Below are 25,603 nucleotides of genomic sequence, written 5' to 3' on the forward strand. Positions count from 1 at the left end.
CCATTCTTGTGACGAGGAGAAACTCAATAGACTTTGCTCTATAGTGGAAGAACGGATGATAGAAAATAAATTAGCCCTTAACAGGGACAAAACTGAATTAATGTTGATTGGCACACAATCTATGATTAATAAGTTGGGATCTTGATACTCTGAATTTCATCTGGGAGATGTGATTATTAAACCAGAGAACAAAGTGAAAACCCTAGGGGTAATATTTGACCAACATTTAGACATGCAAGCTCATGTGAAAAGTCTGGTTTCATCTGCTATCTACTTCATTAAATTGCTCGCCCACCTGCGCCCTTTTATCACAAGCTAATGCCGAGACGCTGGCCAGAGCTATTATGGGATCAAAGATGGACTACTGTGGCAGCCTTCTTATTGGATGTAGCAAGAATATCATTAATAGGCTCCAAGTTGTGCAGAACAGGGCTGTTCGAATAGTAGTTGGACTGACCCGCCGCAATCATGTTTCTCAAGCAAGAAGATCTTTGCCCTAGCTTCCCGTGGCATCCCGAATCCAGTTTCGGCTACTAACAACCATGAAATGCAGGCTCGGGCTAATGCCGAACTACCTTCAAGGTCTAATATCGAATAAATCGAATAGCTGCCCCCTTAGATCTAGTTTACTGAACCTAATGAACATTCCTAGGATCAAATCTAAAAAAATAGAAAAGGGAGCCTTCTCTACAGCAGCGCCAGCAGCCTGGAATGCTCTTCCATCAGACCTGCGAGGTCACAGTGCTCACTAGCTTCAAGAAGAAACTAAGGACTTGGCTCTTCGCATAGATCCCGCTTTAGCGTTTGTTCCTTGCCCTGAATTGATGTATGCGTCTTGGCCTTCATTATGATCCTTCTCTGTGTTTTTTGTTGATGTTCGTGTCTTGTCTGCGCCCTAACGCCCACGGGTTCAAGGATGCACGGTATAAATGACAAAGTAAAGTGGTGGATGAAACCTTTTTCAAACCTGAGGATGTTGCTAAGGCACCCAAAGGCCTCACTAAGCTTGCTGGAGGCCCTATGCAGATGGTTCCAATACTACCAGCTCTCATCCAGTGCACCAATATGACTGTAAGAATACCTGTCAGTGTACAAAGAGAGGTGCATGGGAGAGTCCTGCTGGGGAATGACTTAAAGACTTGTATCAAGCACCCCCAGGCCTCCCAGTACAAGGAAACCGGAGCAGACAATGAAGGCCAGAGAGATCACCCTAAATGACTCTCAAGAGGTTGTTACAGGAGAACCTATAACACCTAGTCAACAGGAAATGCCAACTTCTATTTTCAGGAAAGAGGAGACAAAGGGGAAACCCAAGGTCTCAGGAAAGAGGAAAGAAAGCACTCCTGTGCATCCAACCAGGACATCTCCGAGAGGACTGTCCAAAGTCATACCTGTGGCTACTCCACCAGCTGAGTGTGAGAAACAACCAGGTGAGGTTAAATCAGCTGCTGAAGATTCAGGGCTGGAAGAAGACCTTAAAGATCATCCTGAGCTGCAGTCTTTACTGGCAGAAGGTGGCCCCTGTAGGGCAGACTTCAGCAGAGGTCAAAGAGTGTCCTACTCTTCAAGGACTTCGCCAACAGGCAGCTTCCCAGCTGGACGGGCAAGAGCCAGGGAAGCACAGGTTGTACTGGGAGGATGGCCTCTTCTACAGTGAACCTACTGAGTCTATTCCCAGGCACTACAGAAGACTTGTAGTGCCTCAAGAGATAAGACACCAGTTTCTACAGTTAGCCCATGAGATTCCTTTGGCTGGTCACTTGAGCTTTAAGACGACCAAGGAAAGGCTTTCTCTTTATTTCTACTGGCCTAAATTGGGGTCTGAGGTAGATAAATTCTGTAGAAGCTGCCACACTTGTCAGACATCTGGCAAGAGTGGAACCAAGAATGTGGCACCTTTGGTGCCTCTCCCAGTGGTGGGAGTTCCTTTTGAAAGGGTAGGAATCGACATTGTTGGTCCTTTAGACCCTCCTACATCTTCAGGCAACCGACTTATATGGGTTGTAGTAGACCATGCTACTAGGTATCCTGAAGCTATACTTTCGAGGACTGTTACTGCTCGGGCAGATGCTAAGGACCTACTTGGTATTTTCACCAGAGTAGGTTTTCCTAAGGAGGTTATCTCTGGCAGCGGATCTAATTTTATGACCCACTACATGCAGGCCATGTGGAAAAACTGAGTAACTTACAAGTTCTCAACTGCCTACCATCCCCAGACAAATGGGTTGGTTGAGGTTGAAATACAAAAACAAGGAGGAGGGTGGGCACCACTTATTCTTTAAATAGTTCAGTTTTTTCTTGTTGTTCACACTTGTTGTGGGAGCTCACCCTGTAACCTCGGCACAAAGTAATAGCAATATCCAAAAAGAAGGAACGGGTAGCTTCCGTCCCTGGATGACCTCACTCATAAAACCCTATCCGGGGTTTCAAAATAATATTCCAATCGATTAATCACTTTCATGCAGCTAGAACACAATTACGTATTTCTGTATAGCTTTTCTCAAATCTCATTATTTATTCCTGACTCATCAGTGTTATACAGTTTTAGCCAATGCATTTCGGACCTCCGTCCATCGTCAGGGCTATTAACACTGTTATCCATCAACCAAAAATTATCCCATCAACATGTTGTAATACATAAATACAATTTAAACCAGTTGCCCATCATAAAGTGCACCCTGAAACACGAGCAGAATTTGACTTATGAAATATGGATTGTATACATTTCATATACCAGGTGATAGTTGCAGCCCAGGTGAAATTCAAAAAACAAAAAAACAAACAATAAGCAAAAGAAAAATCATTGTAGTACATTATTCAGCTGTCTACTAAACGTATGTCTTAAAAAATTCGACTCACTACCTGTGTGTCTTATCACCCAGAGCGCTGATCCACTCGGCTTAGTTTCTCAAAGCCTGCATTCACAATTAAATGTACATGTTGTGTCCCCCTATAGTTCTGCTCTAATCTCTCTATTCATCTCTCCCGTGCGTTCGCTTCCATTACGTCCTCCGTTCTGCAGTGATGAGCTGGCTACCCAAAAAGAGTTGCCGCCATCATTGCAAGAGTATATAAACGCACTGTTCCCTCTCGCGCATGCGCGCGACTCACTGACTCTTTCATGTGCTTGTTTGCATTCTCCGTAAATCACAACTTAAGGGTGTGTAACTCTTAAGTGTAAATAACCACTTATTGGTCGCCAACTAACAGTTCTAAACCGAACCAGTGATTTGTTATACTTACGTGGCTAGTGTACGCTACACTATAGGGTACCGCGCATGCGCGCGAGACCCAAAGGTAGTGTTTCACTGTCCAAATTGCAAACTGATTTCTCATGGGTGCTTAGAGTACAGATCTACAGATACCTACATCTTTTCTACATGTAAAAGAGTGCGTTATAGGGTTTGTATGATCGCATGTGATCACAGGTGTACATCTATGATCTCCTGCTCAATGTTGGATGTTATTAACAATGTCACCAATGTATCATTTTCATTACTACACCTATCATACCCACGGTGCATACATTGTTTGCATACATGTGATTTAATGACACTACCGGCCTCATAAAATCCAATTTGCCTGATTATATGCATTCCCAAACTAATAGGGTTAACCATCTGACCTGTATATATTCAAATGACCACAGTTCTCTCTCACTGCAATGAATTCTAATCTGCATATTATATATTCCCAGACTTATAAAACTAACCCCTGAACCGAATCCACTGATTGGCAGTGACTCACTGCCTTACGTCCCACAGGGGACCTATCTCTCTAGACCAGAAGTGGGAGCTTTGCTTCTAGCCTTTGCTCAGGAGGAGGAGGGGTATGAACCTCTACCTGACTTCCTCAGGGGACAACCTTTAGATGGGAAGATAGAAGGAGTTAATCTCTCTTCTAATCTGATACTGGAACAACAGAGGGAGTGTGAATCTCTGTTAAATCAGTTTGCCCCTCTGTTTTCACTATCACCAGGCTTGACCTCTTAGGGCCAACATGATATTCTCACTAGTGACTGTTTACCCGTTAAAAGCAGAGGTTACAGGATGTCAGACCATGTAAGAGCCTACATAAAGGAAGAGGTCAACAGGATGCTTGATCTCGGGGTAATAAAGACATCTACAAGTCCATGGTCTAGTCCAGTTGTACTAGTACCAAAGGCAAGATCCAAAGAATTGAGATTATGTGTGGACTATAGAGCCCTTAATGCAGTCACACAGACTGATGCCCATCCTTTACCTAGGACAGATGAACTGGTGGACAAACTTGGTTCAGCCAAGTACCTCAGTACATTTGACCTAACATCAGGTTATTGGCAAATAGCTCTGACAGACCATGCCAAGGAGAAAACTGCATTTTCAACCCCAGCAGGCCTCTACAACTTTAAGGTTATGCCTTTTGGATTAAAGAATGCACCGGCTACGTTCCAAAGGATAGTGAATCAAGTTCTGAATGGGATGGAGGACTTCTGCATGGCATACTTGGATGACATTGCAGTGCTCAGCCCTACTTGGAAAGAACATGTTGACCACTTAAGATATGTATTGCAGGCTCTCGAGCAGGCCCATCTGACCATAAAGGCAAGTAAATGTCAAATTTGTCAGAGCAAAGTGGTCTACCTTGGACATGAGGTAGGAGGAGGTGAAATAAGGCCATTGCCTAGCAAAGTACAAGCTATACAAGAATGGGCCACCCCTACTACTCAAACCCAAGTGAGAGCCTTTTTAGGTCTGACTGGTTATTATAGGAACTTCATAGAGAACTATGGGACCATAGCTTCTCCCTTAAATGTGATGATCTCACCCAAATTCCCCAAAAAGGTCAGGTGGAATGAGGAATGCACGAAGGCATTTGAAAGACTTAAGAAAGCCCTTTTGTCAAGCTCCAGTCTTAAGAGCTCCTGACTATAGCCAAACCTTCATTGTGCAAACAGATGCTTCCAAGAGAGGTATAGGTGCAGTTCTGAGTCAGCTGGATGAGAAAGGTAGGGAACACCCCCATCTGCTTCCTCAGCAGGAAGCTCAAGGAAACGGAGACAAGGTGGGCAACCATAGACGTGAGTGTTTTGCCATTGTGTGGTCTCTGAAGAAGTTTAGACCATATTTGTATGGATCTACTTTTGTGATTCAGACAGATCACCAACCCTTGAGATGGTTAATGCAGATGAAGGGAGAAAATCCTAAATTGTTAAAATGGTCAATCAGCCTACCGGGGTTTGATTTTACCATTGAACACAGGTCACGGTGTAATCGCCAAAATGCTGATGGTCTCTCCAGAATGTACGACCGACTGGAGTAAGGAGATTCATCCAGGCGTGGACTAAATCCACCTGTCCTTTAGTCTGGGTGGGGGGGGCGAGTGTTAGGGAGAATTCTCAAAAATGTGCTAATTCCCTTCACCTTAGAGACCCCCCAGCAACTTTGCTGAATTTTGAGGATTTGATTTTTTTACCTGGAGAGAGTGTGACCCTTTTTCCCCACTCTCTCATGTGTTTTGAAATGTGTTATACTCTTGTGTTTTCTTTGGTTATGGAGTCTAACCAACTCCATATGCATCATCTTTTCATTTATGTCACACAGCACCCTCAGTATAGTGGCATAGGGAAACCTTTACAGGCTTTCCCAAGGTTTAAATACCTTCTCTGGGATAAACGACTGTTTCTCAGAGTAAGTAACATGAAATTGACTTTATTAGTCTTTTCAAATTCCTAGACCCAGCACACCCTATTTTACAATAGAGTGCTGGAGGGGTTACTTAGTATCCCATGTCTAGATACTCATGTAGCAGTCAAATGCTACCCTTTCATCTCAGAATGGCTGGTAGCAGTGATTTTACAATTAACTACCATGATTTTTCCGGACCTGAACACTGGTAGCGTTAAATCGCGGGAGCCATGATTTTCAAGATGACGTCTGAGCCTCCTTTGATAAACAGGTCCCGGTCTTCTTTTTTTGCCATTTCATTTTGGAAAGGTCCTTCTAGAGTTTGTCTCCGAGTGCCAAACTAGGTTTGGCCCCTTTGTTCCTTCACCTTTGGCGGGCTTCAGGAGTGAAGACTGGCTCTGGCGCCCTAGTGTCCGGGGTGGGCAGGAAGTGAGGGAGGTGCCCGAAACTCCCTCTGCTTAGTCTCTGAGGAGACACAAATGCACTCTGTGGTGATTGGCTGGCTGATTGTCCGGCAAGGACAGCCACCCTGCTGGGTGAGTGAGAGCTAGGCTGGAATGAATGGGAGAGAACTGAATAAAAGGCGAGTCTCTTGGCTTAGAAGACAGAGTCGACCACTGGAACGAAAGAACCAAAGACGAGCTTGAAGAGGATGGCTGCTGCAACTCCTGGACCGTTGGTTTGCCCAGTGAAGCCCTGCTGCAGGTCTGAATCACCAAGTTCATCTCGACAGAGAGGCCCTGCAAGGACGACTTCTCCCTTTGGACCAATCAATTCGACACTAAGCAACCTGGATACCAATCTCGGAGCTGGTTGTATTTTCCTCAGAGTGCTGCAGGAAACCAAATAACCAGGGAGAGGGACACCAGCTTGTGGGCTGGACTACAGTTACCGGAATTGAAGATTTTCCAGTTGCCAGCTTTTTGACCAGTCGCAGTGCAGGAGTCCCCCGACGTCCTCCCTCTTATCCCCACAACTGAGGCCCAGGAACAGAGGTCATCCATCAGCTGCATCTTTTTCTTCATTTGTAAAGGTGCTGTCAAATCAGACAGAGCTTACCTCTTGCGGTGAAAGTGCTTGAAACTTTCCCAACTCACAGGCCTAATCAGCTTGTGACCCAACATCTGATTCTTCTTGCTACAAACTATTCCTAAGAACTTTTGCAGAGACTTTTCCGTTTATCTACCAGAACTGCTTTATCCTATCCAAGATTTTAGCCCATTGACTTTGGCCTAGCCTATTGAATTGACTCTTCTGGTGAACTCTAAATATTTGCACTCAGCCCTCCAGATAAGGTGCGTATTCTGCACTTTTACGCATGGAATTATTGCCATTACGGAGCATTTCATTTTGTACTGCGTACCGTTTACGCTCTTTATTTTCTTTTAAAAAAAGCATACTTTCCTCCACTAGATGGCACTGTAGTGCAAGCAAGCGTATGAAACATTTAACACTCAACTTTTTAAAGATTTCCTAAACTCAAGTAAGCTGAGAATCCGTTGGCCAGTTTTTGTAGCAGTGTTCATTGTTTCTCCAGGTTGACTGCTAGGATAAGCTGTGTGTTTGTTATGAATGCTGAATATGAGTATTGATTTTGTGAGTTAACTTTTTACTGACTTGCAAGGATTCCTCGAAGAGCAGAGGAACTCGCAACACTTGGATGTCTTCATAAATCATTCCCAGCACTGAATGTTCTAGTTGGGATGATGAATGGCCAACACTGTGGGGATCCCGAGGGCGAAGATGTGTCCGGCGGCACTGACCATGCCCTCTTTTGCCTACCCTTGTACAGTGGAGGAGTTTGCAGTCTGCAGACTCCTCCTTGGGGTTTTTGCCCGAGCTCCTCTTTGTGCTCTCTGAGGTGTCACAGGCGTGGTTCTGGTCCTGGCCTTGAAGTGAAAGTGCAGGCCGTGCGCCACTGTGCCTAGGTGGAGACCCCTGACCTGAAAGTGTGTGGTACACCTACCCTTTTTAACTAGCTTAATCATTCATCCTTGACAGAGGCAGCGCGGACAGCACTGCATCAGCCTCATTACGTGATCATTTCTCTGAAAATCGATGTTTGTAGATTGGGGAATGCTTGCTGTGTTTCTATGCTGCCTGTTAAAAATGCTTAATTGATAACACCAGTCAGAGCTGCTAATCGTTACTTTATAGCTATGCTGTTAAAGGTTTTATTCATATTGTGCATTGCTTTTGCATGGTCTCTTGGCGCTATAGGATTCCTAAGAAATGAGTTTGGTGTGGGCAGTAGGGACAGGAAAAATGCAATAGAGAATGCTGTTATGACATGTGTGCAAAGTACCCAGGCTCTCTGAAGGTGATTTGTAAATAATACTTGGTGTATGTTGGAACTTAGAATGGTTTAGTAAGAGATACGTCGTCAAGATCCCAGGGCGCTGAAGTACCATACCTAATATAACAGCCCACCCCTCCCCTGCTTGATTTTGAAAGGAACCCTCAATGCTGGAAGTGTAATATAAATAATTGGTACGCTGGCAAGGCCACTTGTTCATTCGCTTTTTACAGGGCTCAAGAAACGCACCTGGATGATTTTCTTTCCCCCCAAGCCAGTTATAGAATCGGTCCAGGCTGACATCCTTCAAGCTGGTAAACCCTTTTTTGGCACAGCCGTTTCGGCATGGGCCGGTTCAGTGAGGTTCCTTCACTGCAGCGGCCATTTCGGCGCGCCCATTTCAGCACAGAAGCCTTCCTGTTGCAGACGATTTGGCACGAGAGCTGTTAGAATGTGGCTGACATTGCAGCCATGTCTAAACACCCTCATGTCAAATCATCGCCCACCCGGGAATCAAGACTGCTCACCTAGCATCCCTAGGTGAGCAGTAATTAAAGCAAGTGCTGTACTGCTAACACTTGTTTACTCACACTCTCTCTGCAGGCAATATATTATTCTCAATCAGTAGTAGTTCTTGAGAGTTTCTAGGCTCCAGAATTTTGAAAATGTAGTTGTGTATGTAGCATGCACTTATAAGTTATTTTATGGCAGAATATTTCCCACAAGTGTAATAAAATGGTTAAAGGCAAACCAGACAACTGATCTACAACTCTTTTGGTCTACGGGTTTGAGATTGGGTGTATGTTGGATACGTTTTACTCTCTTGCAGAGAAAACTCATTTTTACTCTCTTGAAATTGCCTTTACTCTCCAATTTGAAAAATCGTGTGTAAAATACTCCCACCTCAAAATCTTATCTGGAGCACTGTTTGCACTGTCTAAAGAATAACTGTAACCTTTAATGTTCTAATAATCTTTGCCTTTTACTCCTCTTGAAACATATTTCTGAAATAGTGTTCAAGTGTATTTGTGCGTGATATAGAATTGCCTCCTTCTTATGAATGTTTTATAACTGACAGGTAAATTAATAAGTAATTATCAAAGAAACCTTGTGTGTAAGTTTGCTTGAACACTTGTGATTGTAGACCTCTGTGTAACATCATTACAGCTCACATTCCCTATTAAGATAAGCCTGGCTGCTCAGCTCCGCTACCAAAACTGTGTAGTACAGACTTATACCAAAGGTTGGTTTTGCTTACACCTGTAGTCCTAGTTGTGTGTAGTGGTCCCAAAGGGTACTGCATACAAACTTTGCATAACAAGCCCTTTGCACAGAAGGTGCGCTCGAACACCCACTCCCATGGTATGGTAAGGGAAGGGGGAAGGAATATAAAGTGGCTATGTTCGCGGATAACATCCTGACATACCTCAAACAACCATCAGAATCCGTCCCCGCCCTTTTCAAGACCATGCAGGAGTACGGAAGATTGTCTGGATTCCGAGCCAATTTAAAGAAAACAATTGTGATGCCCCTTCACCCGACCACCCCACTACCATCAGAGTTAACAACAAGATGGGGATTCCAAGTACAAACAGAGACAATTAGATATCTGGGGGTAATCATTACGCTGACCCTAAGCAACCTGTTTCAAGTGAATTTCCCGCCCCTGTGGAACACCGTTAAATCTGATCTGAACAAATGGTCCAAATTCTCATTTTCTTGGCCGCCAAAGTTTACATCAAAATGAACATACCCCCTAGGTTTCTCTTCCCCTTCCAGTCCCTACCAGTCAAATTCCTGGACGCATTCTTGGTAGAAAACAAGCGAACACTACTGGCTTTCTTATAGGCAGACGCCAAGCCCAGAATTCCATACAAGGCTTTAATCCTGCCAAAAGACAAGGGAGGCACAGGGTTTCCTAACTTCTCAGAATACTATAGAGCTGCCCAACTTAGGATCCTCTAGGATCACCTCTGGGAAAACCCAGAAAAACAGTGGGTCCCCCTTGAGAACTCCCTCTTCGCACCGGTCACCCTAGACGAATGGTTAAGGGTTCCACATGCCTAGAGCTAGAACACATGCTGCATGACATCTCAATTCCCCCCCTCCCCTATTGTACTTGCAAGTCAAGAGTATCCACTATGATCCGCAATGGGGAGACTCCCTGTGTTGCCCCCTCACTGCATTTGAGCCAGTCCCAGCAAAGAACCCGGGCTCAAGGGGACTGATTGCTGCGATATACAATGCACTCCTCACAAGAGGCTATCTGACGCAGCCCACCTCAGAACACAAATGGGACACAAACCTTGCACTTCACTCCAAGGTTTGTGCAGGCAATCCATAGAGGGGTATGGGGTTCAACTATCTCCATGCAATACAAAATACAAAATGCGCAATGTAAAATTGTTAAGATGGCACGCCTCTATGGCTCTCCAAAATGTACCCAGGAGTCTCCCCGTTTTGCTGGAGGGGACGTGGGGAGGTGAGCGAGTACTGGCACCAATGATGGAACTGTGTGCATGTTCAGACCTATTGGAGTGAAGTACTGGGGTGGATCTGAGCAGTTGACTGGATCGCCAGGTCGCTTTCTCCATTGTTGGTATTGAATCGGAAGAGGAAGACACGTACACATTGCTAATGCACATGCCCTGCAACCTTTCCTTGGCGGCACAGGTATGTCTGACAATCAGGTGGAAGTGTGCTACCTTGCCATCAAAAAGGGAATGGATCACTCAAGCACACACTATATATGAAATGGAAAGCCTCACTCCATGACTCACAAAAGCACATAGACCTGATATGGTTCCCCTTCATAAAACACTATGCGACCTACCGAGAATCCTTGCTGGCCCCACCGTAGCATGTTTCTCCCTCGAGTCTGGTTTCATCTGCAACGATATACTTGCCGCCTTGTTAAGCGTATTACACATTCCTCTTCTAGCTGGGAACTATAAAATTGTGACTGGTCCCAGGCTTGACCATAATATCGTGTGGTGAACTTGAGTGATACGTAAGTTGGGAAAGTGGACTCTTTACTTGACACTTTATTAGTCTTCCTGATGATGAGGTGGGGGTGGGGGGAGGAAGGAGTGTAAGGCAGGGGGTGGAGGAATGGGAAGGGAAAGGTAAATGCGAGAATGATTTTTTTTCCCTTTCGTGGAATCGTTGATGCATCCATTGTCTAATACCATATTATTATCGTACTGCATCCAATATGTGTTTTTGCAAAATCAATAAAATACAATAAAAAAAAGTAAACCACTGCCACCAGCCATTAATTGTAGAAAGGGTAACATGAAATGTTACATGAAATGTTACATGAGAAACTAGACAAAGGGGATACTAAGTAACCCCTCCAGCACCCTATTGTAAGAGCAGCGTGTGCTGCGTCTAGAAAGTTAGAAATGTAAGTAAAGTCAATTTCATTTCAGTGCTCTTGGAAACAGTAGTTTATCCAAGAGAATGTATTTAAACCTTTAGGAAATCTGAAAGACTTCCCTATGTCACTGCACTGAAGGTGCTCTGTGCCACAATGTAAAAAGACGATGCCTATGGAGTTTGTCAGACTCCACAACCAAAAGAAACACAAGAGTTCAAATCACAGAAAAATACGAGTGTGGGAAAAAGGTCTCACTCTTTCCAGGTTAAAATTTAAAAGTCCTCAAAATCCAGCAACGGGGCTGGGGGGATCTAAGGTAGAGAGGAATTAGCACATTTCTGAGAATTCTCCCTAACACTCTTAGTATTATTTATTACTTGATTCAATTGAGATTATTTCAGTTTGGGAAATTTTGATTGAGATTAAGTACCTATGAATGTGTACATCGTACTTATGCATGTGATCAAATTTGTTCTTTCTTTTTTATACTGATGTAATATTACTCTTTCTTTCTCTTTTTTGTAAAATCTTTGTAAAGGTTTCAATTAAACTAAATACAATAAAAACATTAAATCAAATTAAAAACAGATCCAAAAGCCTCAGAAATATAGTTCACAGGGAAATGTGCTATCAATCCCATCTATTTAAATTAGTCCTGCATGTACTGTCATGCAGTTGATAGGGGTCAACCAGACACCAGGCTTATGGGAAAAATGATTTTATTGAACAAAAGAGAATGTAATCTCAGAAAAGAATACAAAACCAAGTAGAAGCACCATCTCTTTTTCCTCTGGTATGTCAGCTCAAACTGTATCCTACAAAAATGTCAATGATATTTGGAGTAATTTCCCCGGCGCTCACCAGCACATGTTCCTAAAAGTATTGTCCATTAGCTTGCCTCCTGTTGGCACTTTGATTAAATAAGCTCTGTCTCTCTTGCAGGATCTGTAAACATTGCTTCGTCTACCTCACAAGTTGGAAAATCAGATGGAATTAAGTGGTAGGCAGAGCCACCCTGGCCATCCGGCTCCAGTTTCCACAGAGGTGTTATCAGGGGTTTTATCTCCCTTTCCTGGGGTCCTGAATTCTACCCTCTGCAGTTCCTCGCTAACTCTCCTCTGGCCCAAGCCCTCCTCAATGCCACACCACATCCTCGGTTTTCCTCCCACTGGGGCTCAGGTCCTACAGATTGCACCCTCACACCAACTGATTCTCACTGTTTCTGCACTCACTAATCCTGAATACTTCATCCTGCTTCACAGCCTCCTCCTTCCACTACCCGATATTTTACTCAATAATTTCCTTATGCTCTTCTGCCACTGCCTTATGCTCTCCTGCCACCACCTAATGCTCTCATCCTGGCACCACTTCATGTTCCATTTGTGCTTTGACTTTAGGCTGTCCTGTCATCACCTTATGTTCAATCTTCTTGCCATCTGGACTCCAGTCTGCTTCCACTACTTTCTCTCCAAACTCCTATTCCCTAATCTGCAACTCGCTTCACACTTTGCTAGCGTCTTCCTCCAAACACCCCCAGACTGACAGTTGCCTCCACTAGGTAGTGGACGATGGATCTGGGAGAGGGATGGTGAGTGCCCATCATTCACAACCTCGGAGAGGCACCTGGGCCCTTTGGCTACCCCACAAGAGAATGCTATAGGAGCAACGTCTTTAAATGTATGGAGGATCAACTACGAAACTCAAGCTCTACATAAATATTTGACTTCAGAAATGAAAATGATGAAAAAAATTGTTCTCCCAGAAAACCACATTTACATGCTTGAAAGTATGTGAGTTTACCACCTTACAGCCAATTAATGGCATGCATCACACACAAAAATACACAATCAAACCCAAATGAAATGCAATGCACCCGGGTGTGTGCATGGATCCTTGCATCTGCTCCATCCCCAGTGCCCCTCACACTGACTCTGGAGAACCGATACCTTTGTGATTTCCTCCTTCTGCTTCTTTATGTTTCCCACAATCTCCAGAATGCGCTGGGTGTAAGCTGCTCTCGAAACATCTTTCGGAAGGTTCTCATACTCTGCGATCTGTGAGACATGATCAAGGTTGAAAATGTGAAACAAAATGGGAAAAACAACAAGATGGACATGGGCAAACAACAGAGAAAAATGAGGAACCCTGTCAGACTATGGAGATCCACGAATGCCACATACAAACAAGGGAGAGGAAAGGACAAGAAAGTGCACAACTGGGAAAAAAGTAACTTGCAATTATAGCTTTCCATAATCTGTATTTTTATGATAGGTCATAACCTTTTATTTTTATTAAATGGGTTACAGCTAAAAATTGACTTTTCACATACACACAAAAAGTAGCGACAGTGAATGATAAAATAGGTACAAAAATAAAATAAAGCATTAAAAGAAAAAAGAAACATCAGTTAAGGATTATAAAGTACAAAACCAAGCTCTTTCAACATTTTTAAACTACTATGGTTAAACTAATTTCGTGGCCTGATACCAGTCTCTCTCAAAAAGAATCAGAGATACCGTTTCACATTTTCCACAAAAAGGGACAATAGCTAACTCTCCAATCCGACGTACCAATACAATCAATCAGAAGATGTTTGAGAGTCTGTGGTTCAGAACGTACACAGAAGGGACACCAGTTATCCTCGTAAACCTCTTTTTGTCGGATAAACAATCTCCCCGGTGGGGAGCAAATTAAGGTGAAATCTCAGAAAATTCAGAGTGCCACTGTGCACTAGGAAATCACCTAAAGTACGTTGATAGATAACCTCTCGGCTTCTCAAATTGCGACAATGACACTTCTTTGACACTCATTGGATTTTCTACGAGGTAATTTTCCGACCGATCACAAAGGTGCAAGATTTTCAACACTTCTTTCTATAAATTTGACCAAAAATCCATTACAGGCCTTATGCAAAAATTCACCTAGGTCTTCATACTGCAAGTTTTTCTGAGGGAGTATATCCTGCCCATACAGAGAGATGATCCTCGAGTCCAAATGAGCTCGTAGTGACTGTAAGCCCAACTTAAAACTCAAAAATGCCATAGGAAGACAGATGCAGATTTTCCCATCTAGCTTTACCCATTCAATTAAGCTCGAAAGAGGATTTATGTCCAAGCCGTATAACAGGGATATAAAACATTAAACTTCACGTGGCGAACTACAGAGAATGTACAATAAGTATGACATGCATTACTCACCGAGATAGCATTTCTGATGATTGTATCTGCTTAGATACACATGCTGTGCATATAGTTGACATCTAGTGGAAATCGCGCAGTATTGCATCTTTCTTCCGAAGATCGAAAGGGGACGTCAACATGGGCGTGGCCAACACGATTCCCAACGTGATGTGCAGTGAACTCTTAATACCTCACGTTGTGTTTTTTCTGCCGTGAGGGAGCCTTATAGTGCGTGTGAGCGAGTACAGAAGAGAGAAGGTGTAAGAGGTCCATGTTCCATCAACTACGAGGGGAGGAAGGGTGGGCGAATGTGAAGCAGATACAATCATAAGAAATGCTGTTACGGTGAGTAATGCAGGTCTTCTAATGCTTGAGAATCTGCTTAGAATCACATGCTGTGCATAGACTAGCGAGCAGTACCCAGAGATGGTGGTGGGATGTGAGAAGGAACAGTAGCAAGATGTCTTAGCACTGCTTGTCCCACCTGAGAATCAGACCTAGAGTGTGTATTTAGGCAGTAGTGTTGTGTAAAGGTGTGTACAGAACTACAGGTTGCTGCTTTGCAGATGGAATCTAGGGGAACATTTTCAATGAATGCTATGGTAGCCCCTGTGCCCTGAGTCGAGTGAGCTCTAGGCGTGAAGGGTAGATCTTTCTTGGCAAGAGTGCAACATAATGTGATGCAGTTTACAATCCACTTGGAAATTGCTGATTTAGAGACAGGTCCCCTTCTCTACCAGCTGCCACTGATATGAAGAACTGGTTTGTTTTCCTTAGTGGCTTTGTCTTTTCCAGATAGTAAAACACTGCTCTCCTCACATCTAGTCTGTAAAGGCTTCTTTCCGCCACATTAGTAGGGTTTTGGAAAAAGGTGGGTAGTTCTATGGATTGGTTTACATGGAACTTTGAGATAAATGTAGGCGCAAAGTGAGGGTGTGTGCGCAAAACCACCTTATCTTTGTGAATCGTGACAAATGGGTCCTGAACTGAAAGGGCCTGCAGTTCACCAACTCTCGTTATAGAGGTGATCACCACCAGGAAGGTGGTCTTGCAGGCGACTGCTTTAAGGCTAGCCTTATGCATGGGTTCAAAGGGAGGCCCCATTAGTCTGGTAAGAACAACATTCAGTTCCCAACCGGGAGCTGGGTTGGAAATGGGGGTATGAAGTCTCTTTACCCCTTTCATAAAGGCTCTGATTACAGGAATTTTCCACCATGAAACCTTGCTCTGGGACTTGGTGTACGGCGAAAGCGCGGCTAAGTGGAATTTAAGAGAATTGAAAACCAGTCCTGAATCTAACAGGGGAGTTAGGTAAAGGATGATATTTTTAGAGCATTCAATAGGATTGATGCCCTTGCCATTACACCAGATAACAAAGCGCTTCCATTTTGCTGGAGTAGCAATGCCTGGTGTTAGGTTTCCGTGCCTCTCTGAGTATTTCCATACATCTTTGAGGGAGATGGAGGTTACCAAACTATTACCTCAGGAGCCAGGCTGCTAAGTTGAGAGTTTGAGGGCATGGCTGTAGAGTCTCCCAGTAATCTTGAGACAGCATGTTGTACGGGCACAGCAGCTTCTTGCGAGGGGAGACTGACATTGCCATGAGATGGGAGAACCAAGGCTGGCAGGCCCACATAGGGGCCACTAGAATCATCCTGACTGGCTCTTGGTGCATCTTGTGCACTATTCTGTTAAGCAGGGGAATCGGGGGGAGGTCTGGCGGGGAAGCGTAGACACATTTCCCAGACCATGTCATCCAAAGACCATTCCCCTTGGAGCGGCTCTGAGGGTACCTGGAGGCGTAATCTGGGCATTGGGCGTTCTCCAGAGTGGCGAATAAGTCGATCTCTGGGAAGCACCATTCTGCAAAGACGTTGAGTACAATGTCCTCCTGTAGCCGCCACTCATGCTCTACTGGTAGGGGGAAGTCTCTGCTGAGTGCGTCCGTCAGAAGATTGAGTTCCCCTGGAACATGTTGCGAAAGCAGGAACATTTTGTGTTTGAGAGCCCACTTCCATATGTTCTGGGACAGTTTGGACAGCCCTAGAGAGTGAGTGCCCCCTTGTTTGTTTAAGTAATACATGGCCGTAGTACTGTCAGTGAGGACTAGAACTATCTTCCCCTGGAGGTGTGTCTGGAAGGCCTTCAGGGCCTTGAACACTGCTAGGAGTTCCAACAGGTTAATGCGATTGGATGCTACCTCTGGGGACCACACGCCGTGCGCCATCTGTTGAAGGAGGTGAGCCTCCCCTCCCCCACACCGTCAGAGATGAGTCTGTGGTGAGAGTGCGTCTACTGTGGGGTGGAGGTTTTTCCCTGCAAAAGGTTTTCCCTTGACCACCACTGCAGAGACTGAACGAGGGCTGCTGAGACAACCACTAGATCGTCCCACTGGCCGCTGGCCTGACACCATTGGCTCGAGAGCCACTCTTGCATGGGGCGCATGGGCAGACGAGCGTGAGGAACTGGGTAGACGCAGGAAGCCATCATCCCCAACAGTCGCTTGGCTTTGGCTACATAGTGAGGGATCTGGAACAGCATGTTTTGAACCGTCTCATTGGAGGGAAAGACAAGGACGCCTTTGGTCTGGATTAGAGACCCCAGAAACTGTTTGACTTGATTAGGGTCTAGACTCGTTGCTAGAGAAACCTAGGTTGAAGCGGAGATCTACCGTCTTCTGGGTATTTGCTTGGCATGTTCCATACGAATTCCGTTATGAGCCAGTCGTTGAGGTAAGGATAGGCTGGGATGAACTACCTGCGCAGATACTACCACCAGTACCTTTGTGAATCGTACAACATCCTATCATTGCGGGATGTTTTTTTGCGGGGTTTTTTACCGCTAATTTTATAAACAAAAAAAAACTCATCACAATTTTTAGGGGGGTAAGAATACATTTGGTGTGTGGGTGTTCGGGAAAATATAAAAAATAAAAGTGGATTGGGGTGGAACACCCCCAAAAATAAAAAATAAAAATTCGACTGAGTTTTTTCGTTGAAAAATCTGCGGTAAAAAACCCCACGAAAAAACATCCTGCGATGAAATTACATAGAACCTCGTGAATACCAGTGGTGCTGAGGCAATGCCGAAGGGGAGAACCTTGAACTGATAGTGGGTGTCCTCTTCATGAACCCGAGGTATTTTCTGTGCGCTGGCAACCTTGAAATATGAAAGTATGCATCTTTCATGTCCAATGTGGCGATGCAATCCCCCTGCTGCAGCAGAGGGATTACCTCCTGCAGTGTTGTCATCCTGAATTTCTGAGGTTTGACATATTTGTTCGCCGGGTGCAGGTCTAAAACGGGGCCCATGGTGAGATCCTTTTTGGGTACAAAGAAGTACACTGAATAAGAACCCTGGTTTACCTGGAGAATGGGGACGACTTCTATGGCGCCCTGTTCCAACAGGACCTGAGCTTCTTCCAGCAGTATGCGCAGGTATTCTGGTGACAGGCGTCTACTTCTCAGTGGGTGGTAGCGAGGCTGCCGGAGAAACTCGATACAGTAGCCCTGGGCATCGGTCTTTAGCACCCACTGGTCTGATCTGATCCCCACCCAGGCGTGGATTAATGATGACAAGCGACCTCCGGGGAAGCGTGGGAGGGGTCCCAAACCGGTGAGTCACTTTGGAGATGTAGGCCGGTGAGCCTCTAGGAGCAGAGTTCCTGCAGAGGACCACAGGGTATTCCCTGAGTCGTATTGTCCTTGGGGAGAGTGGGAAAAAGATTGTCCACAAAAAGACCAGCAAGAGTTCGAGCTGCCATGCTGGTGGAAGGGTTTAGCCGTGATCTAGCTAAGTGACTTAAGTGTTTCGTGTTTTTTCTTTGCCGTCTCTAGGGCGTCATCAACATCCGTCCCAAAAAGGTTGGAGTCCGCCACTGGCTTGTTAATCAGAGAGGCCCGAGTTTCGTATTATTTGCGATCCTTGTGGAGTAAGCCGCAGGGCCGGTCACCGTTTACCCAGAGCATAAGGCTTTTTACAGTCTTTCTTCGGAGGGGTGCAACCCCCGCCATCTTGGTAGTGACCACCAAGGAATCTAGTGTAGCATGACCCTTTATGTAGAGTGGGTCGGAAGGGGATGGGTGTGAGAGACGGGGACAGCAAGGAAGGGGCCAGGCGCCTCTTTATAGAGTTTAGTAGGGGGATGGCTTGACTAGTCAGAGCCTTCTCCTTGAGGATATCCTCCACAAAGTCAGAGTCTGGAGCTGGCTCATGTGTTGCAATTTGGAAATGATCGGCTGCTCTTTTTTAAAATAGCATTAAACATCTGGTGACAAATCCCTCTGTGGAGGAGAAGGGGGATCTAGGCAGATGACGTCCGGGTCAGGGGTATGCATTGGTGATAGTCAAGGGTCCTGATCCTCCACCTGATCCTGATCCCAGTCTGGGTCTTGATCAGTCGTGTCTTGTGCAAAAGGATTAAGGTCTTCATAAGTAACCTCCTTGGTTGGGTCCTCTGGGACATCCAAGATATCTTCCTGGTGTCCCTGTGCAGAGATGGGAACTTTCTGCAGTTTGTAAGGAATGGGGCAGGAGTCCTCTTCCCTGGGTCTTTTTGGTGAAATGTACCTGTCCGGAAAAAAAAAAACAACACACTGGGCCATTTTGTCCATTTATTGCTCAAACCTCTCCCTAGTCGACGAGGCAGAAGGCTCTGGAGGTGGAAAAGGTTGCACAAGAGGGGTAGCTTTTCCCAAAAAGGCCTTAGATGGAGGCTGGGGAGCTTCAGAATACTTTTCTCGACGAGGGGGGGGTGCCCTTGTGCTCTGTAGCTGCCGAAATGATAGCCGCAAGGCTTTTGCACATTTTCAGCGGTTGTATCGAAAGTCTTGATGCACCTGTAGGCACAGTCGCGGTCGGCGACTTCACCGAGGCCTTAGGTGATTGTGCGCCCTTGGACGGTGTGTCGACGATGGGATGTTTTTTTAGGGTAAACGCCTGTTCCAGAAGGATGCCCAGTTGAATGCTGCGAAAGCGATTATGTGGACGGTGCTGAACCGTGAGGTTCGGGAGGTGCCGCCAAGATTTTCAGCGGCCCTTTTGCCGTTGTGCGCTTCTTCAACGATTCCGTCGAAGAGGACTTAGCGGTTGTGTGTTTTTGTAACCGTGGTGCGTGGGTGCCCTTGTCGCCGGGGTGTGATCTGCCCCATAACAAGAGCCAGTGGCCTGTCTGTTGGGGCCGGGCATTTGGGAGCCTGCAGGCTCCGCTGAAAGGTCGATGGCTTCCAATTTGGGCAATGGCTGCTTACGGATTCCTTGTCGTCTGAAGCGACAGCACCAACGGGGGAAAAGACTTTTGGCCTGCATAGTGTAGGCCACCCACCGTTTAGTCTGCCTGTCTTTCAAAGTCGAAAGAGCTTAAAGGCCTTGCATGAGTGCTCGTTGTTGTCTCGAGGAAGACACTGATTGCATCAGCGATTGGTGTCCTTACAAGGAAACTTGCTGTTACACAATGGACAAAATTTAAAGGGTGTCCTCTCCATAGCAGAGGGTAGCAGCAGCCAGACCAAGAAAAGAGAGAGGAGTACATGAAATACATTCTTAGAGATGAATAAACCCAGGGCCCCACTCTCCTTACTGTAAGGGCCTGGCCGGAGGGCCGATGCCACGCGGTCAGCAGTCGCCTAGCATTTGTAGATGTTGGCGGCGGCAGGAAACCCACGAGGCAGTCGTCTAAAAAATTAGTTGGGAGACTAGACGACCATAGATCGTGGGGACAAAGTTAGCAATATAAAAATCTTGCGATCTCTGTATAGGTGACCAACTAGTTGGCGGCAAAAAAACAATCTGAGGGACCTCGACGGGTGAGGGATTTTAGGTACACTACACGTCACGTTAGGACTATATGCACAGCATGTGATTCTAAGCAGATTCACAAGCATCAGAAGTAAGATTAGTTTCAACTGACATGATTAGTTGGGTTTCTAAATCAAGAACTAATCACGATATAGATGGAAAAGACTTCAATTAAGTACTTCACTTCGTTGGCCACAGGAATCTCCCAGTCATTCAGAGTCCACCTCACAGAAGGCGAAGACTTTTGGGGCCTCTTACATTTTATGACTTGAGACTATGCTGGATTAATCTGTAGATCATTAAGCGCGCATACTTCTCCAGAGCACCTAATAGATGCTGTAGTCCCACTGGCGTGTAGTCCAGCAGGACTATATCGTTGACATAGGCAATCCAGTTAATTGTTTTAGCGCCAATCTTTGTGCTGGCCAGGGCGCCCTGATCTAATACCCCAGCCAGATTGGCTAGATCACCCCTCTATATGTTGGAATTAATTGATAAATTACCCTGCATATCTCGTCTGATCTGTATCACAGAATGATCGTGCAGAGCTACAATAAATGACCAGCAGTGAGAGAGTCAGGCCCCACCCTTCAAGCTTAGACCATAGACGTTCCCTGTTGACTGCATCGAAGGCCTTCGTAAATGTCTATCTAAGCGCAATACAGGGTCGGTCATCCCCTGACAAATGATTTGCTGCTCACTAAATTCAACAATATGCCATTTAAAGAGGTTGAAAGTCCCTTCCGAAAACCTACTTGATGCTTTAATAAGATGCCACTGTCTTCAGCCCATGACTGCAACTCTCAGAGCAGCCCCTGCAAAAATGTTTCCATCAGCATCAAGGAGGGCGATCAAGCAGTAATTTGCTGGATCCGCTCAATCGCCCTTCTTGTAGATTGGAATTATGATGGCTGAGTACCAATACAGGAGGCTCATCTTCTCTTCAAATAAAGCCAACAGCACTCGAGAACAAAGATTGACAACCAATTAAAATATCTGATTTCTTAAGCCATGGGACCAGCGGCACTAGAAGAGGAAGAACGAGTAATTAGCTCCATAATATATTACCTGGTTAGGCGAAGAACCCAGGGACAATTGTTCAAAAAATCAGATCCTCCGGCAAGGGGCTTCCTACAAAGACTCACTAATTAATTATTCCATGAAGTTTCAGACACCCCAATGCTCTGTGGACTAATTTCAGGGTTCAGCAAATAATTTATGTGACCAAAAGTTGTGAGAATTGGTGTTCCGCCCACTGCTCTCAACATCAGTGCCCATCCCTTTGTCGGCGCAGGAACCTTTGAGATTTAGACCAATTTCTACATTCATTAAGCAATTTTTTTATTTCCTGCATGTTGGCTGGCCTGTGAAGGAATTTATTTTTCAGGGCTCGGATTGTGGTCTTCAGTTCTCTTTTCCACAACCAAGTGGCATAATTAAATGAGTGGGTGTGATGTAACCTCAAACTCAAATTGGGGTGTTTCAATTCCATATAAAATCTTTAAAGTTCGAAGGATTACAGAAAAGTCTCAACTCAAACTGCGCAAGATTATCGGGAGTGAATTGAAGACTTTGATTTAAGCCAACACCACCCCTTTCAAACTTTATTATTCGATTTCTGCCATTAGTCCGATTTTTGAAAGAACTGGAGCCCCTCGTATTCCATCCAATCATTTTAAATTCCGTTCTCGCTAGAGACAGTCCTCCACTACCCCCAATTTCTGAAAGACCTGTACAAGAATTTCCAGCAGCAGGGACCAAACTTTGTTCTTGCTATCACTATGAGAGACCAACACTTGTCAAGCATCGCCCTTAATGGTCCTTTTTTTGTTTAAAAAAAAAATCGCTTTAGAACATGAGCAACTTTGTATTTCTATAGTTTCATTCCTGCCATAAGCAGCTTGATTGCCATCATTAAGGAGAACGCTCAATACCGCATTACCCTGGGATTTCAATGCCTCACTCGCTGCCAAAATAGAATTAGGAGCCAGGTGAGTGCTTAAGTCCATTTCGACAACATGGGTACATTTACTATGAGCTAATCGAACATACTCCATTTCCAGGGATGAAAGAAATCCAAATCAAAGACGTTCTTAAAAATGGACAGGATAGCACTGCGATGTAAAGCTTTCTGACCCTTTCTAATGTTCACATCTTTCAGCCACACCCTAGAAATTGAAAAAGGTTGGCATGATGGAAAGTCTGGAGATGGACAGAGGTCAACCCTTTCAGTAACAATGCAAGACGGACGTCAGGCTCACGAGAGATGAATTGCAATTAGCAGTTTTTTTTTTAGTTCCAGTAGAATGCCAGAGTGAACTCGAACCTCAAATTTTAAAAGCTTGGTTAGGGAGATTTCTGAGAAATGTGCTAATTCCCTTCTAGCTTCGAGACCCCCAGCACTTTTTGCTGGACTTTTAATTTCTTACCTGGAGAGAGTGAGACCTTTTTCCCACTCTCTCATGTATTGTTCTGTGATCTGGACTCTGTTTCTTTTGACTTTGGAGTCTGATAAACTCCATAGGAATCATCTTCACATTGTGACACACAGCACCTTCAGTGCAGAGCCACAGGGAAGTCTCTTAGATTTCTCAAAGGTTTAAATTTGTATTTGTATTTATTAATTTTTATATAGCGCTTTACACCAAAGTGCTTTACATTAATACAACAAAATTACAATAGAAGCATGAATATCAAACTAGAACCAAACAATCAATAACATTATGCACAACAATTATCTGAGAAAAAACAAAGAAGAAATCCAATGTGGATAGCCACGTCCCCTGCACACTTTCTAGACGGCCAAAATAGGCCTTTTGAACATTTCTGTACATTTTTTGAAATACAATATTGATAACTTTCAATCAATTCTGTAGAAAATGTCCATAAATGATTCAGTTGAAACTTTGTTTTATAAAAAACAATTTTTGCTTTTTATTTGTCATTTGGTGAGCCCAACGCGTTTCGAGTATAAAAAACTCTTCATCAGGGGCGTCATTTTTCAACAAATTAAATTCTACAAAAGAAAATACATATATACTTCAATTAGTTTGAACTTAAAGCAGTTTACACAATTTTGAAAAACATCACATCAAACTTTTAGATCAATTTTAACAAATAAATTGTTTACAAGGCAGTCAGCCTAGTCTATGGGGCAACATCCCATTTTTCAGTACTCATTTTAAATCCATCTCCCACAGGGCTACAAGCTATAGGATTTCGTCAAAAACCAACAATTAAGGTTGATATGCAAATGACCTAAGTCTAGTATGGGCGTATAGTTTCTTATTAAATTTCGAATGTGGGGTAATGTGCCTTATGTATCCATAGTTGTGGTACACAGAATTGGAGAACGTGGTATAATATCTTAAGCAACTGTGAGTATACGGAGGAAGTGATGAGAGAAACAGGCTAGGAGAGGTGGGTGAAATAGTAGCTTTCGGAATGTGAAAAAATGGGCAACCATCTTACCCAGGAACATATATTAGGCTCATGGAATGATCCAATATTAGCAGAGCTGATCCAGGTGTCAAGCGGACACTATGTAGTGCATCTCATGGAAAGAAGACTTTAGTGAAGCCTTGATGGATATGGATATCTAAATGGGATAATGGTATAACCAAGCGGTTATTAAATTAGCTGAGCGGAATAATAAGTGCAAACGAGAGGGTCCAGCCTCTAACTCAAAAGGAACTTACAAGTTCAGTATCCATCTGCATCCAGGAGTAGTCCGAGTACGATCGGGAACCGCACCAGAGTGATGTATTCACTCGGCGTCCCTGTTTATACACTGAAAAGAGGCTGTGAGGTCATCGCGCTCAAGTGCGTGCAACGTCACGAAAAGCATGACGTCACCCGCGCACGCGCGCCAAGACGTAAACCAACCAAGTAACTACGTTTTAGGGGACCGGGTTGGATTTGAGCCATAAAAGAATTATGAGTGATAAGGATGGACATGAAGTTGAACAGTATTTGTAAAGACTAGGTGATGTAAATCACGATCAGAAGGTATGTATAAAAGAAAGAGTTAGGCACATAACGAACAATTAAAAACAATGTTATTAGTCCCATAGATTATTGGGTGTGCTTTCTGGTGTTCGTCTAAATGGCAAAAAAATGTGTCTGGCAAGGGAATTATCAGAATGCAGAGAGTTTAGATAAATCTAGAGAATGTCATTTACATTTCAATTTGAAAACAGAATATGTACACAAATCTCGAGATGCCAACAGTATAGATATCCTAGGTATACAGACTAGTACATGAAGGAATAATTTATGTTTAGAAAATGAGGTAGCATATAATACACAATATCAGTCACAAATTTCACAATATTAGTCCCAAATTACAATTGTTGTGAGTTTACATGACATGAGTAAACTGTACATTTATATTTTATACAAAAACCGGGTACAGGTGATTGTCTAGACAAACAGGTGCTAAAAGTGAATAAAGTTTTAAGGAGTGTCAGGCCAAATCTTGAATTTTGATATTTGAGCTATCATGGAATGAGATGATTGGGCTCAAAGTATTACAAGAGTAATTTACAAAAAAGGTCCTAAATAGTAATCTTCATTGATTCCAAGTGGAGTCATGGAATCAAGTTGGTTTATCCAAAAAAGTTCTCTTTGGGCCAGAAGTTTTGGAAGGTCCCCACCTCTACGTAGGGGTCATAGTACCACAAATCTCATCTGTGATACATTGTGTTTTTCGTCTTGAAGTGTCTGTACACGGGGGATTTGCAATTTTTCGTCCTCACACAAGATTTGTGCTCTGTCCACCTGTCCTTAACCTTTCTGTTTGTTTTGCCAACGTAGTACATACCACATGGGCAGCGGATTGCATAGATTACGTTCTTTGTATCACATGTAGCAAAGTTCCTTAGCATTATTTTTTTGCCATTGTGTGGGTGTCTAATATTGTCACCTTTGATCACGTTGTTACAATGTTGGCAATGTAGACAGGCGAAAGTGCCTGTTTTTTGTTTGCTGAGGGTCATCTGAGTTGTCTGTTTGGGTTTCTCTGCTTCTATCAAATGGTCTCTCAAGTTTCTGCCTCTTTTATAGGCCATCATAGGTGGGTCCGGGAACAATTCAGATAGTGTACTGTCAGATTTGATAAGGTCCCAATTTTTGTGTATTGTTCTTTTGATCTGGAAGCTTTGACACAAGTATCTTAGTGTGTGGATTAGTCCTTTGTCTTTTCTTTTTGGGTTTCCTTCCAATAGTGTATTTCTGGCTTGAGATTCCGTGCGTGCTATGGCACTATCAACAACCTCCGGAGGAAAAC

The 25,603-nt window shown here is 44.2% G+C and overlaps 1 protein-coding gene across 3 annotated transcripts in view; it reads right to left on the minus strand.

Moving 5' to 3' along the window:
- The window catches only part of CCDC22 (coiled-coil domain containing 22), a 942,388-nt gene that overhangs the window by 421,856 nt on the left and 494,929 nt on the right, over positions 1-25,603 (minus strand). For all 3 annotated transcript variants that reach the window (XM_069645264.1, XM_069645266.1, XM_069645265.1), the window contains one exon: positions 13,288-13,395. In XM_069645264.1, coding sequence (XP_069501365.1) covers positions 13,288-13,395 — 108 coding nt within the window. The remainder of the gene's footprint in view (positions 1-13,287; positions 13,396-25,603) is intronic.

This window comes from Ambystoma mexicanum, chromosome 2p (genome assembly GCF_040938575.1).
Source record: "Ambystoma mexicanum isolate Mex_15411 chromosome 2p, UKY_AmexF1_1, whole genome shotgun sequence".
Taxonomy (NCBI): Eukaryota; Metazoa; Chordata; class Amphibia; order Caudata; family Ambystomatidae; genus Ambystoma; species Ambystoma mexicanum.